This window comes from Humulus lupulus, chromosome 1 (assembly GCF_963169125.1).
Source record: "Humulus lupulus chromosome 1, drHumLupu1.1, whole genome shotgun sequence".
Taxonomy (NCBI): domain Eukaryota; kingdom Viridiplantae; phylum Streptophyta; class Magnoliopsida; order Rosales; family Cannabaceae; genus Humulus; species Humulus lupulus.
Genome location: NC_084793.1, coordinates 5,668,728 through 5,688,482, shown reverse-complemented (window position 1 = coordinate 5,688,482; position 19,755 = coordinate 5,668,728). Strand labels below are relative to the sequence as shown.

The window sequence follows — 19,755 nt, the reverse complement described above, 5'->3', positions numbered from 1 at the left end:
TTAATAATACTCATTTGCTATTCTGTAATTTAAAATCGTACATATTTACTACCCTAAAATCAAATTGTATCAATATGATCAAACTACCACCTAGTTTCAAATTCAAATTTAATTACATATAATATAATTAATGATAGTGTGATATAAAATTAGTAACAAATATGTCCACTTTAAAATTATAGTTTACTAGACAACAACTCTATATTTGGATAAAAAAAAACAGAGTAACAAATGGTTGTATTTCCTTTATTTATTTAAGTAGTATTTCACCACCCAAACTTTTTTTCTTTCTTGCCAGTGACAAGAAAATAGAAAAAAAAATGGGACAAAGGATTTCTGAAGCTCTCAATTCATAGTAAACTGAAGAGAGAGAGAGAGGAGGCAGAGGCTTATCTTTGGAGCAGGGCCAAGCGACAATACAACTAACACAAGAAGCAAACAAACCAACACAAAAATCTTTCCATTTCCCAATCAAGGACTCTTCTCACCCCCCACCACCACCACTACCACCACTCCCTTTTCACTAACAAACACTTTTCTGCCTTGCTTTTCTTCCACTGGTTTTTCTTCATTTCATCCAATTTAAAACCCAATAAATAATTAATAATTGTAATAATAATAACCAACAACAAGAACAGATTGATTTCAGCATAGTAATCAAATTATATATATTTTTTTTATATATATATATATAATTTGATTCTTACTTTTGCTGAATCAAAATATTTATTGTACTGTACTTTATGTTGTTCTTGGCGTCGACTACCGCCATAACAATATCCTCACTGTTTCTCGTTCATTTGGTAATTTGTGTTGAGATTATTAATATTATTCTTTGTTTTGTGTGTGTGTGTGTGTTTTTTTGGGTGATTGATTAGAGTGTGGTTTTGTTTTTGTAGAAGAAGGATTTTGAGTGGTTATCTTGACAGAATTAAGAGATTAAAGAATGAATCACTGCGTACCCGAGTTCGAAATGGATGACGATTACTCTACTCCCACTTCTTCTGGACTCTCTCGCCCCAAAAAGCCTTTTCTGTGAGTTTTTTTCAATTTTTATGGGGAGATTTGAAGCGATTTTTGGTAGTTTTTTTTATCTGAAGTGAGAAAAACTGTAATTTCAGTCCAGAGGATGATATCATGGAGCTTCTATGGCAGAACGGTCAGGTAATCACGCAGAGTCAGAGCCAGAGGTCGTCGGTGGTGAGAAAATCTTCACCGCCGTCCAAATACGACGCCTTACTCCCTCCCGAGATGGAAATCAGGTTATCTCAAGCAGAATCTCACCATGACCACGTCCAGCTCCATGAACAACACCAGCATCTTTTTATGCAGGAAGATGAAATGGTTTCATGGCTACATCATCCTCTCGTTGACGATCCTTCCTTAGACCCTAACTTCTCCTCCGACCTATTTTACCCTCAGCTCACCGATAGCACCACGAACTCAACTCCTCATCCAGTCCGCCTCACTCAGTTCTCCGAGATCAGGCCGTCGGCTTTCATGGCGGTTCCGCCGGTGCCGGCATCGAGGCCGCCTGTACCTCCGACATCGAGGGCGACGGAGACAAACGCCAACGTACAGAATTTCGGTCACTTCTTCAGGCACAGTAAGGCGGCGGTTGAATTCGGACCGTCATGCTCGAAAACTGCGGTAGATTCGTGCGATACGCCGGCGGTCGGTCCAAATCCTTGTATTTCCGAGATAAAGAGAAACAGCCCCGAGGAAACATCGTACGGGAATTTAAGCAGCGGCGGTGGTGGTGGGAAGGAGATTAGATGCGACGTGACCGTGATTTCATCGCCGGGAGACTCGAGCGCCAGCGCGGAGCCATCGATACCGGCGAAAACAACGGCGGCGAGCAATGATCGGAAGCGAAAAGGAGTGGAAGCTGACGACACCGAATGTCAGAGCGAGGTGAGTGTTTATCATCGAGTCCTTTTTTTTTTTTTTTTTTTTTTTGAAGTTTCGTATCGTGTCTTTCCCAATGTGCGTAGTGTACTGCACCCCTCTCGGCTAACGTGCGCAGAGGGGTGTGGTGTGGCGTCGCGTCGGTAATCGTGAGCATCCTTTTGCTTGTTCTTCTCTCTTTCTTTTAGCTTTCGGTGCATGTTTGCTTTGTCTTCCGTACACGTGGTGGCTCAGCTGAAAATACCACTGCACTGCTTACGCTTCAGAATTCAAATTTCCAAATGATTAATATTCATTTATGGATTGACGGCGCCCAATTCGGGACTGCTTTACATCTTTGTTTTGTTTTGTATGGTTTGGGCAACTGTACTATTCTTTTGTTTCAAAATTATTAGAATTAATTATAATCTTATTTGCGAATTTAATCATCCAGCTTGATTTTTTTTCTCTAGTTAGTGTGATTTTATTACTTGGTGTTTGATTCAAGTTAAATTGCTAAGAAAAGTAGGTATTAAGTACTTAATTATCCTACGTTTTTTTCTTCTGGTTTAGTGGTTGTTGAGATTTAGATATTTGGTTTGTCTTTACTTCCATATATTACTGTTTGCAGTAATAAATAATGGGTTGGTCTTCGGTACTTATGATTTTAAATCATGGATGTACTTTCTTCCCCAAAAAAATCCTTGTATGTACTGACCCAACTTAGAAGTTAGAACTACTTGGCGCATTAGCTGCCAAAAAGGGGACCTTTCTTTTATTAATGCTATTGCCCAAGATAATGAGATGAGGGAATAGAAAAGAAAGGTTGGAGAAGAACAAGAAGAAGATATAGTCGGATTTGACAGGCCACGATGGTTTGAATTCTTTATATATATATGCTAGCACTAGGAATAGGGTTTTGTATAAAATGATGACTGATCACTTCAGGTAAAGTGTAGATACTTGAGTGCTTAGGGAACCGAGTTGTGTGTTGTGCTTTCTGCATTGGAGCGATATTGGTAAGCATCCAAGGGTCTATGGAGTTGAATTAGTGCTGAGGATCTTGTAAAAACTACTTAAGGTTACCTCATTGTGATTTTGTGATCTTAACATGATATTCAGTCTTGAATAACAAAAATAATTTTGTTTTAAAAGATAGTTAGAAATTCAATTTAAGATTGGTGCTAGAAAAGAGTGTTAACATGTTATAGTATAGAATGAAGAATAGGACAAGACTAGTGGGTTGTCCTCATTTGATTCTCTTTTCTTATCTTTCTTTCCTTATATTTCCTCATCCTCAAAAAAAATGTCAAAAGAATTAGAATGATGGCTGCATAAAATTAGAAAACATTGTCGTTGACAAGGCATAAAGAAGAATGTACTATAATCTGGCTGTAATAAAGATGTCGCTTGATGGTGGTCCTTATTTCCCTTTTTAGTGTTTACTCATTTATGGAGATAATTTGATTAATAGCTACCCTTAAATTGTGATAGGACATTGAGTTTGAATCTGGTGATGGAAAGAAACATGCACGTGGGACATCTACAAAAAGATCTCGTGCTGCCGAGGTCCACAATCTCTCTGAAAGGGTCCGTTCATTATCAATGATTATTCTGAACTTGTTGGAAATTTAAGTTGTTTTATGTATCTATGTTGTTGCTTTTCCTTCTAACGGTGGTGTTTATCTTCTAATGTAGAGACGTCGAGATAGGATAAACGAAAAGATGAAGGCTTTGCAAGAACTGATACCCCGTTGTAACAAGGTGTCCAAACATATACACAACCGTCATATATGTGAATTTTTTTGTGGAAATGTTTTTGGGATTTGGTGCTGTCTCTCTCTGTCTTCTAAGAAACTTTTTGCTTTTTCTGGATTTCAGTCTGACAAAGCTTCAATGCTGGATGAGGCAATAGAATACTTGAAATCGCTGCAGCTACAAGTGCAGGTTCACTATCTAGACTTATTTTCTAAAAGTTCATTATAATATCGTAAATTTGTTTGTCATCGGGAAGTGTCCTTGTATAAGTCCATAGGCAGAGTCCTTTCCACATGGAAAGAGAAACATTTTTTTCCTGGTGGAAAGTAGATCAAATAAGAGTGATTCCAGACTCATTTCCGGAAAGGTGTACATATTACAAGATATATATCTGTGAAGCCCATGTGAAAAGTAGAAGTACATCCATGCATTATTGATACGTGGAATGAGCAGGTTCATTGTTTGCATGCTTCCATGTGGTCCATTATTTGGGTTTGATTTCTTAGGGACCGGTCTAGTAACAGATTAGTTTATTGCTTCCCAAAGACTACAGCCTCGAACTCGAACTCGAGTTGGCATGAGTATGTGGTGTTTTTAGAATTAATAGGAAAAGTAGAAAATAGAGTAGACAATTACAACGTTGTAATCATAGACCTTCCTTTTATTTCCGTGTCTATATGTATATACTTCGATTAGAAGAGCTCCTACATTGTAATGCTGCAGATGATGTCCATGGGTTGCGGTATGGTCCCTATGATGTTTCCCGGAATGCATCAATTCATGCCACCAATGGGAATGGGAATTGGGATGGGCATGGGCATGGGCATGGGGATGGGAATGGAAATGGGCATGAACCGACCTATTATGCCGTTTCCAAATGTGTTAACTGGTTCAACCATGGCTGCACCAACTGCAGCAGCTCATTTGGGACCCAGGTTTCCAATGCCATCCTTTCAGATGCCCTCTGTGCCCACAACTGAGCCACCCAGAGGTCAAGCAACTAACCAGTTAGATTACATGTTTCAGCCATTTCCCACACAAAATCCAAACCAGTCACGGGTGCCAAATTTTCCTGATCCTTGTCAGCAGTATTTTGGTTCCCACCAGATGCAATTGACATTACAGCAGGTAACTTGTATACTTTCATGCCTATGAGTTTAAACTTGGACGTGCTCGTTCTTATTGACATGTCATCATCTTAAATTTTCTTTATGCATAATTATCTTGTCGGATCAAGCTGGAATTTACTCTCAGATATATTATTTTCCTAAACATCTTATTGGGACTTGAACCCCATTTCATTTATGTTTATGGGTTCCATTTCTTACTGTTTACTTTTAACAGAACCCAGCAGCGGTCCAACCGAGTACCAGCAAACCGAGTACGAGTAGGGGACCTGAAAATCCTGAAAATCATCAATCAGGTGGGCTCCTATATCTCATATCTCTCATTATAATAAATACAAGGTTAGGTTAGTTAGGATAGTAGGTCAACATGCAGGCAGGCATGCTGCAGAGCCAGCCGTCTACCGAAGTTGCCCAATCGATAATTTGCAAAACGTGACCTCTTTTTTTATTTATTTATTGGTTGGCTTTATTTATAATTTTTCAGAAATGCCATGTGGCTCTGTTCTGAGTTGGTCGGCATAGGTGATAAGTTATCATCGTGCATACCAAGTGGAAAATCATCTACTAAATGCAATTTAAAGTCTGCTTTTGTTATGAGCTAGGTGGCAGCCATCGTGATAGCTTTTTTTATTTTCCCTAGATTCTTTGAAGGAAGACACTTGAGGTTAACTCAGTATGGGGGGTATATGATCCAAAGTCACTTCATGGCATTAAATATATATATATATTTAGGAAATTTTCGGGTTCACTTCAAGTCGTATCGCTCTCAGTGTTTATAACTCGTAAACAGTTTTTGGTGCGATTTTTTTTATGATCGTATATATTGTAACTATTTAGACCATCCTGCAAATTTTTAGAAAATTCCGAATAGTTTATAATACCGAAAACTCGGTTCAAACATATTGTTACACGCTTGATTAATTTTTTTTATGCACGTAGAAAACAACATATTTGAACCTAGTTTTCGGTACTGTAAACTATTCGAAATTTTTTGAAAATTTGCAGGAAGCTCTAAATAGCTACAATATACACGGTCATAAAAAAAAATTGTACCAAAAATTATTCACGGGTCGAGAACACTGAGAGTCCTATCAATAGGGCTTAATAGAAGAATTGTCCTATATTTATATATGGTTTGGCTAGCATATTTTGGTTCGTGCTGTATTTTATTACAAAAAAAATGACTTAAATATGGCTAAAACTTTTTTTGCATTATTTGCAGGTTGAAGTTTTGGGTATGGAATTTTACAAAAGGCGCTTGCCTGAAGTTTTGTAGTGTGAGAGAGAAGTTCTCAAGGAGTAGATTCCTTGGCTGGCTATAATAGCATAGAACACAGCTAACATGTAATTATTATACAAAGCTCACAGCAATAAATCTACCATTTTCCGATTTTGGATTTTTGTTTTTACTATTATTCATTACATTTCTCCCTTGATTCTTTTTCATTTCATTTCATGCTATCCAAATATTAGAATTTAGCTCACATATTGTATAAGAACTTAGCCCACATGGGGGGTTGCTTATAAATAAAGCCCTGGCGTCATTTTTAGTTTTATTAAAAAAAAAAAAAAAAAAGACTGAGAATAGAACTATAGATAAGTTTGGAATGTTGGAAAAGAAAAAGAAAAGAAAAGAAAAGAAAATAGGCTCTCTCCCATCATTCTCTTGGACCATAGTGTTCCTTTACTGTAGATTCGTCTTGTCCTTTGTTAATCATTGCCAATCCAGCTATATTAAAATAAAAGTGCAAATATTTTTTCTCATCAAAACTATGTACATTGTCTTTATTATCTTTTTCTTTTGTTTGTCGGTAATTCCATGTTAGTTGATATCAAATGTAAGAACCCATGTCTCTTTCCCAACCCAAATGACTAAAATTGTGACGCAATAGAGGGTTGTATTAAATTTGGTAGGTCTAGGGTGCACCACTACAAATAGGCATTTCGATTTTAGGTGTTGGGCTCAACATTTTCGGCCTAAAGACTCTTTTTTTGTTTTAAGTATATTAAAACGGATCGTTTTGATCTTGTAGAGGCTTAGAAGACAGAAGTCAGAGGTGATTTGTGCCTCTGATCTCTGTATATTTAATTGAACCAAATACATTTTGGGGGGAAATTCAGTTATTTTCTCTACCAATCAGAGACTCAGCTTAACCAACTAACTTCCTCACATTTTTGTTCTATAAATACTAAACTCTTATTAAAATGAAGGGATCAAAAAACTGACTTAGGCATCGGAGTGTCTTTCTTGCAAGTACCCCCGACGGTTCAACAATTGACAAAGTGATCATCATCATCAGAGAATGATCGGAATGTTAGAATTCATCGGTAAATACCTCCAGATATAGAAAGTTGTTGCATCAACACTGGGATAATTTTCGGCTGTAAATTTTTAGAATATTGTGAATAGTTTACAGTACAAAAAACAATATTCAAATAATTTGTTGCACGCGTGGTTGTTTTTTTTTATGCACGTGGAAGATAACTTGTTTGACTCGTATTTTCAATATCGTAAATTATTCAGAATTTTTTGAAAATTTACAAAATACTCTAAATAACTACAATGACATGAATATAAAAAAAAAAATTTAAACAAAAATTCATTCAAGTAATGAAAACAAAAAAAGGTGCACCAATGCTTCTAAAAACATGGATGCACTCTATAATTTTTCTTATTAAATTAACCCCATGACCAAGTAAGTATATATATTAACTTTACTGATTCCCATGCAAAATTTAATCATATGGGGAAGGTTGTAACTGACGACATAACAAGGGTGTTAAAAACATAACTGCCAACCTACTCAAACCACTTGCATCATCACTAGGTAGCTGTGCAGTGTGTGTGTGAACACTCCAAATCATTGTTTTGTAATTATACAAGTATATGGAAACCTTACACTCATACCTTCAGACACAAAATCTACACATAGATATTAGCAATTTAATATTTTTATGCAGATTTATTATTTTAATTTATTTTAAATTGTGTAGTTAGAACTAAGAGATATTTGTGGCATAAATACCTAATGTTTGGGGAAAATATTCGGCATAGTCGCTAATTTTTTTTTTAGTAGGTAAAGTACCCAAACATCCTACAACTGTAATTCCGTCTAATTCTGTCAATAGGGTCTCCGTTAGTGGGTCATAATGGACACATGTAGACTTCAGATTAATCCTAAGTTTAATTTTTAAAAATAAAAAAATATATTTTCAAATTTAATTTCATTATTATTATTATTATTATTATTAAATCTAAAACCCCCAAACTCACGAAGAAAAACCATTTTCGAAGAGGCTGCAAGGAAGAAGTCGACGGTGGAAGAAGAAGCCATTTTTGAAGAGTTAAGAAGAAGTAGGACTAGGAATATGGAGGGTGAATGTTCATTTTACTCTTCTGGTTGAGTACACAGCAGATGGAGGTATCGAGGTAGGGGTACAGTGAGGTATAATGGAGTAACATGTGATTGTGACTTAACGTCAGCATTGGGGACCACTTGGACCAATTGAAATCCTCGTAGAAGGTTCAGAACATGCTATAGAATGAAAGTAAGTTTTTTTTTTAATTTTATGGTGTTCTTGATTATTCATGGTTTGAATTGTGTTCTTGAAATAACTTGTATATTTTCTGCCTTATTACAGTCAGAGGGGGATGTGATTTTTTTCGTTAGGTGGATCCAGAAACTTGTCAAAGTGGAAAGGGTTTGATTCCTGATTAGGTTAGGAATAATATTTTTATGCAGTTATTATTTTAAATTGTGTAGTTAAAAATAAAGAAATATCAAATAGGGTAATTCTCCTTTAGACCCTCAAAAAGGGGCACATTGATGCACCTCTTTTAGTTTTTGGTTCGAGAAGTATTTTCGGCACAAATTTTTTATGGTCGTGTATATTGTAGCTATTTAGAACATCCTGCAAATTTTCGAGAAATTTCGAATAATTTACAATGTAGAAAACAAAGTTCAAATAGTGTTGCATGCGTGACTATTTTTTTTTATGTGCGTGGAAGGTAATATGTGTGAACATTATTTTCAGTACTGTAAATTATTCAAAATTTTATGAAAATTTGCAAGATGCTCTAAATAACTACAATGTATACGATCATAAAAAAAAATTCACCGAAAATACTTTCTGAGCCAAAAGCACCAAAGAAGTGCACCAATGTACCCCTTGTTGGGCTTCACCGGAGAATCCTCCTATCAAATATTACATATAAATATATCATTTCTTTTGTTGTATTCACATATATTTAAAGAAAGTTCCCAAAGGAATTAAACCACAAATATTAGAGAAAAATTCACTACTTTAGAACGAATGATACAATAGTAGTTTTAAAATATATCTTAGAGAAAAATACATAAAGGAAAACTAAAAAAATGATACATATTATCCAAAGGAATAGGCACCTCATTCCACCTAGACAATGAGCAAGATCATTAGACTCTAGACTCAAACTTGAAACCCAAAAAACCTAATGAGGGGACAAGAGTTTTGATACTTAGAATCACCCCATCCATATCAGTACAAGAATTGGTACTAACAAGTAGACTCAATACAAAAGTTTGATAAACCCAGCTTTTCAGAGATCAATTAAGCCTCTTTTTATTGTTCCATTTGTCTCAATATTTTACTTTACTATAAATTTGGCAACATGTATTTCTTGGACTGGTCCTTTAGATCCCGAGTCACAAATATAGCAATAATTTTATAAATTTGATTATGCTGTTTAAGGTTTATTAGAATTCTTATTTATGTTGTTGAATAGTAGTTAGGAAGTGTTTATATTTTATTTGGAGTTTAAACTTTGTATTATACATATATATAAAATCCCATAGGTCTCCGCTAATTTGAGTAGGAAAATGGATTTTTTTTTTCTTTCTTACTTGGAAATAAGAAAATGGAAAACTTGATAATATTTGAAAATTGCCAAGGGACACCACTGGTGTGCAACACCACAACTAGGTGACATACCGCTACTAGTGCAATTCAATATCGAGTCTCACTTATTTCAATTTAATAAGTATTATGAAATATCACTAACCAATTATGGGGTACCATCTCATGTGATGTTGGACATCTTAAGGTGTCAAATAACAAAGTTGATAATATTTGTACAAAAATATTATCTATTCCTCTAGGACCTCTATTATTTTTTAGTATAATTGCCAGCACACATTTGGAGCAAGTTGGCACTACATTTAATATCACATGAAGATCTAAGACACTGTTGACTCTTTTTTTTTCAGACAAAATAATAAATCATAATCTTATTGACTGTAACTGACCAATATCAGAGGAGGAAGAGAAAGGAATATAATAATGGAGATCCTTTTAACACTGCTTCAATAGGGAAACTTAAGAGTTAAGTTACTGTGACAAATATCTTCTTGTGCTCCAAGTGCCCATATTTATGGGTTTACAGCCCATATTTATGGGTTTACAGTAGAAAGAATCTGAGAATAAAGATACACAAAAATTGCTTCATGCTCAAACTCAAAAATTTAACAAACTTAAAGAAAATCAACAACAGATCATGAATTAGAGTACTTTTTCATGAAGAGGGCATTACCTTGTCAGTAAAGGCACGAAACACCTCTGATTCCATAGCTTTATCAAGGTCCTAATAGAAGTAAAGAAGATTTGTTTAGCAGATTTTTCTACCAAATTGATGCTTGTAATCATATGCATACAATATATATCCTGATAACAAGTAGTATTCCACAATAATAATAATAAAAATTCTCGATTGGATAGGTCATATTACTCACTTTCTCTGGATCTGAAGAGTTATCGATATCACATACGAGTTTCTGAATGTTTTCATCTTTCAAAGTATTGCAAATTTCACTAGATGAAGCTGCAAAACACAATGTACCGAAATTTTGTTGAGAGTTCTTATCAAACCGTGCTTCAGATATATGTATGAGTGAAAGTAAATTACAAAATCAGACCTAAAGCCTCCAGTTGCGAACTCTGCAGCACCTTGGTAGGTTCAGCAACTTGTAATGGCCTTTCTATACTTGATTGAGGGCCAGCAGCTGAAAAGTTAGAGCAAAAGACAACTAAAATTACTAATTATACACAAAAATTAATCTCCAACAGAACAGTTGATCATGATTCTTACTTTCCTTTTGATTTTGCTGAGAAGCCACTGGCATAGAACATGGAATTTCTGCCATTCATATCAACTCAGTTTAGTTATTATTGTTGATTCGATAATGCCAAAAAACAATTAGAAGTTAAAAATGGTAGAAAAAATGGAAGCTTTTCGTAATAATCGTCTCAGTAGTAAGTCCTGGATCAGAAAGTTATCTCTTAATTGACATTTGACAGACACTAGTATTGACACCATTGAGGTTAATCAATTAGTCAACATGAGCCAACATAATTTTATACTTCACAAATTTATAACTTCCCTGAGAACAACTTCCTGGTTTTTTCAACAAATGAGATTTATCATCAATCTACATGTTTACTCTTTTTTGTAAAAAATTCCATTAGGCTTGGTCCATTTGGTAAGTATTATAGTATGAGAAAGAGTTATGTAAACAATAAATTGAGAGAAAATAAAAAAAAAATGTGAAGACTAAAAAGTTTTTGTCTCACCAACTTGATATGACAAGATTATTCTAAAGTTCATCAATGAGAAAAATTATCAGGTCGATAAATTTGATGATTGGATACTTATCTATACAATATGTTCTCTAATTACATGACCAACTATCAATTTATGTGATCATAATTTCACATATGCAGCATTCCAAATATGAAACCAGATCAAAATGGGTAAACCAGAGTCAAAAGTCAAAGTAGCATACCTTTGTGTTTCTTGAAGCAGATAAGAGAACAACTGCAACCATGATTAAAACAAAGTTTTTTTTAAAAAAAAAAAGAAACCAAAGAATAAATAGTTCAAAGGCTGTTTGGTTTAGAGTTAGCTTACTAAGGGACAAGACAAGAGGGACACTTGTACTTGGAAACTGCTTCATTGCAAACTTGACATTGCTTAGGGCCACCCATTCAAGTCTTCTGCTTCTGATCCCTAAAAATAGTTTTAACTAGAAACAAACAAACACGCCCTTATTACCAGTGGCAGAGCTACGAAGGGTCATTGCTTAAACTGCTTAATATACATGTTTATATATATATATACACATATTATTTTCCAAAACAAAAACATAAAATTATCATACACATTTCATGAGCCCAGAAATTGTGATTTAATAACAAATTTGAGAATAAATAGATACATTATCTTCATTTTTTTTCTATAGAGAATGACTTTGTTTTCACTTACAAGAATCTAAGCTGAGCAGTGCATTTCTAACATTTCTAAGCAAAACCATAAATAAAGAGTAACGAACCATAAATAAAGAAGATACCTGATAGCGACGAAGGGTAGAGAACCGGCAAAGTGGGTTGGCCGGAGGACCCAACTGGAGCGGCGGCAGAGACAGAAAAAATTAGGGTTTATGTGTGACTTAACCGGAGGAAGCACTGCCCTGGGTTTACCAGACGATGAATTGGAGAGTGTGAGAAGAAGAAAAAAAAGGATAACTTTTTCAAATTTTTTTGTAGGTTAATTGGGATTTCCAACTTTCTCCAAATATGTATATTGTTTTGGTACAAATTAATTATGTAAAATATTTTTTTTACCAAAACTTATTGAAGATATTTACCTTTTGGATTATTCTATGTTAGGACTTCAAAAATAACATTACCATAACGAAAGGACTCTTTTGTATTTTCGATCCGTGAATAATTTTTGGTGTGATTTTTTATTTTATAATCATGTATATTATAGTTATTTAGATCATCGTGCAAATTTTCAGAAAATTCCGAATAATTTATAATGCCGAAAACTAGATTCAAATATGTTATTTTCTACTGCATAAAAAAATTAGTCATGCATGCAATAACCTGCTTTTAAATTAGTTTTCAATACAGTAAATTATTCGAAATTTTCTGAAAATTTGAAAACTCTAAATAACTACAATATACATGGTCATAAAAAAATCACATCAAAAACTATTTATGAGTTGAGAACACAAAAAAATCACCGGTCAAGCTTCTTTTGAAGCTCCTTCCATAAAAATTTATTTTACCTTTACCTATTTTGAAAATATATATTTAAATAATGAATGAATAATTTTGTAAAAAAATGATGAATAAACAATATTTATTTGGATAATAGCTTGTGTAATTTCCAACTTTTTCTCAAGTATTTTCTTTAACTTTTTCCAAATAAGTTATTCTATAAATACATTCCACATGGCCACAGCAAATTTTAGAATCAATTTTAGATAAGTTATAAATAAGAATAAATTTCAGTTTGTAATAAGTTTATAATATTTATTGATCATGTTTTTAGAAAATATACCTAGTAATAAATGTCTTAATATTAAATATATTTATATTTTTTTTCTTATACATAATAAAAGTTAATGATAAAATTAATTATCAATTTAGATTTCTAAAATAATTTTGTATATTTCCAACATAATATAGATATGTATATTGTAGCTATATTTTTATGTCATTTTACTTAATCAATATTTATATAATAAATTTGACATATTTTATCAATTATTATTTAATTTAAATTTAAATGTATGTATATTTATATAATTCTATTAAGTTATAACATTCTATAAAATAAGTTGGTTCAAACATTATTATAATTTATTATATATCATTATTTTTTTCCCTTAAGAGCATAACACGTAGCTTTTAATGTCTCTTGAACCAAAATAATGTGTTAACTAACTTGATACTAAATCTTAAGTTTTGAAAAAATTATTTATTATAAAAAATAATTTGGGGACATAAATAATATATTCTTTAGATTAAGAATCTCATATGCTATATCCTTGATATTTCATTCAAATATTTAAATTTTAATAATTAATACTCGAAGTTTTTTTTATTTAATAAATTATTATAAAAACTAGAAACCAAACTTTTTAACATAATAAATTAAGCATCTATAATTTTCCCCTAATATAGTACATTCGAGTTCATCTAAAAGCTAAAATATTAAAAGCATAACTTTTAAAAGGGTTTATATATTTTTTGATCCTGTTTTTTCTGATTACCTGTTTAGACCCTGTGTTTTAAAAAAAATTATTTTTGGACCTTATATTTTGTAAAATAATTCAAATAGATCCCTGAATTCAATTTTAATTAAGACAAAATTGAACATAACAACACAATTTTTAAGCAGAATGATTTTATTTTTGTTCTGAAGTGTTAGTTTGGTAAATTATTGGTGATTCCAGTTGAGAAAACTTTGACCAAAATCGGGTTTAGGGTTCTATTTGAACCATTTTACAAAACATAAGGTCCAAAAAGTAATTTGTCAAAACACAGAGTCCAAACAGGTAATGGAACAAAACATAGAGTCCAAAAAAAGTATAAACCCTTTTTAAAATTAAAATTTTAAAGATCAAAGGGTCAGAAATAGTATTACACATTTTCTTCATGGGGATGAGATCTTACGGAAATACACCTTATTAGGGCAGGGATTCCCCGTTTAAATTGAGACCGAGACGAAAATACTTTTTTGTTCCCAAATTTTAAACAAGATGGGGACGGGGATGGCATTCCCAGCCCCAACGGAGACCTATTTAATATTTTATTTATTTATTTTTAATAGTGTTTCATATTGTTATATCTTTATTTATGTGATTTACGTGCTTTTGTAGTATATTAATAACTTTACTACAAAATTAATAACTTTTATCTAGAATCATATTTTGTTGCGCTCTCCAATCGTTGGGTGTGATTGTAACATATTAGTGAAAATATCAAATTAAAAAAAATATTTGTAGTAAAAGTATCTAATTTAATAGATATGTGCAACAAAAATACCTAAATTATAAAATAATTGTAGCAAAATTATCCAAATTATAAGCAAATTTAACATCATGTATAAATTAACAGCAAAATATAAACAAAAGATAATTTCACTCTTGGATACTTAAGTAGGACTTTCGCCGCAAACATACCTAATTTTAATTCTTTCTTTTTCTGTTTTGGGTACTAGCGAGGTAGAAGAATAATGCAATCACAAAAAGATGTTTAGTTAAATGGGAGAAAGCTATCGTATAATGGAAGAGAAGAGTCTACATTGGGAGCCTTCATATTTCACCAAAAGATGATACGCAATCTTTCTGTAATACCCAAATTGAAAAAAAAAATTGGAAAATGCCACCGAATTTGAAATAAATTGTTGTTATCAGGAGACAAAGCAAAGAACATATTTCTCCAACAACATGAGACAATCTTATCACATATAAAGTCCTTCTGGTACTCCTTCCTTCTTCTTGAACATAACCTTCTCTTTCGCCTTCTTAAAATCTGCGTGTGTCACCTGAAACACATAATTCAATCATGGAACTTCAATGTTAGAACCTCTCATGGTAAAGAAACCAGCTGAATGAGAATGTTTATTAGAAAAACCCAGGAACAACTTTCCCAATAATTCATTTTAAGTCAATACTATCACATTGCGAAACTCACCTTCATTCGACGTTCCCTCAAGGCAAGCAAACCAGCTTCAGTGCAAATAGCCTTAATATCTGCTCCGGAAAACTCATCTTTAGTCATGACAAATTCTTCTAAGTTGACGTCATCAGCCAATGTCATCCTCGATGTGTGAATCTGCAAGAGGATGCAGAGTAAGATAATCAATGAGGAATGTTAAGAAAATCGTCTTCTAATTTCAGAAAATGATCGTGTCAAACTTCTATGGTACCTGGAAAATGCGCCTTCTTGTTTTAATATCTGGGAGAGGAAATTCAATTTTCCTATCTATTCGACCAGGCCGAAGTAAAGCTGGATCAAGACTTTCAATCCTATTTGTTGCAAGAATCACTTTAACATCTCCTCTTGAATCGAAACCATCTAACTGGTTCAGCAGCTCCAACATAGTTCTCTGAATTTCACGTTCACCGCCAGAATGAGCATCATACCTGCAAAATGATTTAAAAATTATAAATGTTTCAAGCTCAATGCACAATGCTCATACTTAACATTGAAATGTACAATGCCTCACCTCTTTGTACCGACTGCGTCAATCTCATCAATGAAGACAATTGAAGGAGAGAGATCATCTGCAACCCTAAATAGCTCCCTCACTAGTTTTGGACCATCTCCCAAGTACTTTTGAATTAATTCACTACCAACAACGCGCAAGAAAGTGGCTGATGTTGAATTAGCAACTGCCTGAGAGAACATATAAGTAAAAGGTACAACTCAGGAAGTGTTTTTAAAATTACAACAACCAAATAGACATCAGCACTGTTATAACAGATCATACAAATGCACAAGCTAAGTGTAATCCTATCTGAGCAAATGAGAAAGAAAAAAATTCTGGTTCTATAAAGAAGGGTGGAAAGGGAGTAGAGAGGGAGCACACAAAAAGAACAATGTGTATAGCAAGTGCAAATTTATAATGATTTAATTCAGAAATTAATATAAGGTGGTAGGTCAGGATAGAACAAAGGAGAAGATATAAATTTAAACCTTTGCAAGTAAAGTCTTGCCAGTTCCTGGTTCTCCATACAATATAACACCCTTGGGAGGTTTGATACCGATGTCTTCGTATAATTCAGGATGAGTAAGGGGGAGCTCAACAGCTTCTTTTATCTCCTGTATCTGGGCATCTAAACCACCAATGTCTGCGTATGATTCCAATGGAGCCTTCTCGACTTTCATCACAGACACCATGGGATCAACTTCATCTTGAAGAAGCCCAACAACTGAAAGAACCTACAAGCCATCACAATAAAGCATTCAAATGAGATCAGCTGAGGCATGAAGATATAGATTGATCGATACGACTTTTACAAAAGATAGCCCATTATTTCCAGCGCACAACACTGACAATTCATAAGAAACTGATTTAAACCCAGACTATTCAATCCACAAAATGCATATAAGCTTATAGAAGAAGCGTAGGAAACATAAAGAACTCCTAGAAACCAAGTCAGGAAACGGAAAAGGGTGATAATCCCATGCCGGAGGTAAAGCATACAACTATACCATGTGAAACATATATATTAAGACAAACTATCTGTGAAACCCTTGACCTTGATAATATATTCAAACAGCAGCCTAGCCAACCCTAGTTATACTACAATGCTATTTTCTTACCCGCTTGGCTAGGATAATCTCAACTATGCTTCCTACAATAGAAAACACTTTCCCAGATACTAAATTCCAATGTAAGTAATACAAATGAAACAAACCCAATTCACTTCCTTTAACACTAAATCAAAAACCCTAGATACGAATTAAGTATGCTTTAAAAAAAATAAATAAATAAAGCAAAACCCTAGAAATTCAAATCCCATTACCTTATTGTGCATCAAAATTGCGCAGCCAGGCTCCAATTGGTCCTTATCGACAAAAGACAAAATACCCACATAATACTCGGGCCCAACAGAGGAAGAAACGATGGCATGGCTCTCATCGATGAGCTCCTCCAGATTACCGACGCTCATAGGTGACCCTCTGAGATCGTCAACCTTGGATCTATCCTCTTCGGCTTTCTCCTCCTGGGGCTTGAGTCGCTCCTGATTAGTGACGAACTCTTCCTCCATAAGCAGATAATCCTTGATTCGCTCAAGCTTTAACAGCCTCAGCTTGCACTTAGTTAAAGGGGTAACAGTCGGGAGCCGAGCCGCAGCTTCGGGACCCTTTTGCTTCCGCTGCTTGCGACCAACTCGAGCCGGCGGCGCCGCAGGCTCAAACTTCTTCTCCTTCTTGTCGCCGCCGTCTGGTTTCCGATCGCCGGGTAAACCTTGACGGTTGAGACCACCGGGAGTTCCTTGACCCATAGTATCTGATTTTGGTTAATCTGAGAGAGAGCAAAAATGAGGTTTCGGTATCTGAGAGTTGTCTTTGGGATCAAGCTAACAATTCTCAAGTTAAATATCAGAGAAAAACATGGGCTGGGCTTAATCAAATTTTAATGGGCCTTGAAGCCCATTTTACTTACTACGCCCTTTGGGTCCTACCGTCAGTCAAGCAACACAGAAAGTTTTTTAAATTAATTACATATAATATAATACCGTAATTTAAAAAAAAAATCGTTTTATACATCATATTAAATTACTTACAAAATTACGGTTCTTTCTAATGGTATATATGCTCACTTGTAATTTCAATGATGTATTTATAATTATACTCACACGCTTTCACAATAAGAGATAATATATATAAATTATTCTCTCTCACTTATTACTTTTAGATTTGTACGTGTTAATTTTTTTTTTTGTCTTTTTGTGTTCATTTTTAATGAAAATTCAAACTTAACAAATAATATAATAATAAAAGTAATAACATCATAACTACTATCTTCAATAAAGTAGATTAATTTATTTTTATTTAAAAAGAATGTATTTATTAATATTAAAATAAATATTTATACAAGTTACAATAAGCTGTTAATTAAAATTAATATTAATAACTATATGTTACAATATATAGTTAAAGAAAATCACAATATTATTATTCTTTATAAAAATATTATATATGTATATATATTTTAAATCATAGCTAGTCAAGTCTCAACACGCAATGTTAAACCAAAATCATAATATAATCTAAGTTTCAAGTTTTGTTACAAAAATATATTTAAAGTTAAAAAATTAGTTTTGTAAATCTTTGTAATAATCATGTTAAATAAATTTATAAATATTTATGTAAATGTGAGTTACAAAAATAAACTTTTTAGTTGTGAAATTAGTTTTGTAAATTGTTGTTACAAAAATGTAAAACTTGTTTAAAAAAAATATTGTATTTCACCACTACATTCAATAAAATGTTTTATAAATAATGAATATCTTAAATTTGTATTTTTAAGTTGTATAGCATAAATATGATGGTTCATGTAATTTTTTGGTACAAATTGTAATAATATAGAAAAATATAATATTTTTATGTATATTTTGTTTATGATTTCTTAACTATAAAATATTTTCGTAAATATTAGTTACAAAAATATATTTCTTAGTTGTAAAACTAGATTTGTAAACTATTGTTACAAAAATAAAAAATTTAGTTGCAAATTTGTTTGTAAGTTTTGTCTACAAAAAAACAAAAAATCTACAATTCTATAACGGATTTTGTAAATATTATTTATAAACACGTAATAGATATTTACAAGCTTGTAACAGATATTTACTAGTTTGTAAACGTTGTTCACAAAAAATTATATTTTACAGCTTTTATTTATGATTTTGCCACTCCGTATTTACAATTTTGCCATTCCATGATTTTATCCAAAAATTCTGTATTTTTGTAATGCGCCATATTTTTCAGATTTTTTTTAACTTTTAGTGCATTTTTGTAGATTTCCCAAGTTTTTTTTTTTTTTTTTTCAAAAATATTATGAGTTTTTACTTAAATACATATTTTTTCAGTTTTTTTTTTTTTAACATTCTAAACTCTTTTTGGTAAAAAATTCGTACTTAAGTTTTCAAAAATACACTTTTAAGAAAAACAACTAAAATGCAACTTATTGCATCAACCCGAAATAAACTTAAAAAAAACAAATATATTAGAACAACTAAATATTAATAAAAAAAGAATTTACATGAAATATGGGAAAATTTTCTAAACTTTGGTAAATATGACATTTTTTATATGCATCTTATATGGTATTTTATGTTTTCTTACTTCTTTATAGGATTTGTTTTCTCGTATTTGTGTAATAATTTATTAGTTTTACCATATTTAATTATATAATATTATTTTGGCTAATTTTGAATTTTTTGTGAGGGTATTTCAATTATTGTAGGTGTACGCCATAATTTTCCACGGGCCATTAGCAAGCTGAGATATGGCATAATTATATCAGTCAGCCACGTGGAAAACACGGGGCCGGAGCTGCTGTTGCCAGGTCCTACCTCTTTAGCTCGAGGTAACCAAATGTTTATCAAGATTATTTAAGGGCCGAGTCAGGAATATGAAGACC

At 32.8% G+C, this 19,755-nt stretch overlaps 3 protein-coding genes across 3 annotated transcripts; 1 reads left to right on the top strand and 2 right to left on the bottom strand.

Moving 5' to 3' along the window:
- Positions 1-291: 291 nt before the first annotated feature.
- LOC133783581 (transcription factor PIF1-like) lies at positions 292-6,165 on the top strand. Its single transcript, XM_062223237.1, has 9 exons — positions 292-803; positions 900-1,035; positions 1,122-1,914; positions 3,382-3,477; positions 3,586-3,651; positions 3,769-3,834; positions 4,369-4,773; positions 4,990-5,068; positions 5,995-6,165. The coding sequence occupies exons 2-9, from the start codon at positions 947-949 to the stop codon at positions 5,997-5,999; spliced, it is 1,599 nt and encodes a 532-aa protein (XP_062079221.1). The 5' UTR covers positions 292-803; positions 900-946; the 3' UTR covers positions 6,000-6,165.
- A 3,916-nt stretch (positions 6,166-10,081) lies between these two features.
- LOC133783571 (uncharacterized) lies at positions 10,082-12,361 on the bottom strand. Its single transcript, XM_062223229.1, has 8 exons — positions 12,155-12,361; positions 11,716-11,830; positions 11,591-11,622; positions 10,897-10,944; positions 10,724-10,810; positions 10,541-10,629; positions 10,342-10,392; positions 10,082-10,225 (listed from the first exon to the last, which is right to left on the bottom strand). Exons 2-8 carry the CDS (start codon positions 11,790-11,792, stop codon positions 10,202-10,204), a joined length of 408 nt encoding a protein of 135 aa, XP_062079213.1. The 5' UTR covers positions 11,793-11,830; positions 12,155-12,361; the 3' UTR covers positions 10,082-10,201.
- A 2,490-nt stretch (positions 12,362-14,851) lies between these two features.
- On the bottom strand, positions 14,852-17,687 carry LOC133783561 (26S proteasome regulatory subunit 4 homolog A). The gene is made up of 6 exons (XM_062223219.1): positions 17,132-17,687; positions 16,299-16,544; positions 15,829-15,998; positions 15,529-15,745; positions 15,294-15,434; positions 14,852-15,144 (listed from the first exon to the last, which is right to left on the bottom strand). Exons 1-6 carry the CDS (start codon positions 17,612-17,614, stop codon positions 15,061-15,063), a joined length of 1,341 nt encoding a protein of 446 aa, XP_062079203.1. The 5' UTR covers positions 17,615-17,687; the 3' UTR covers positions 14,852-15,060.
- Positions 17,688-19,755: the final 2,068 nt, after the last annotated feature.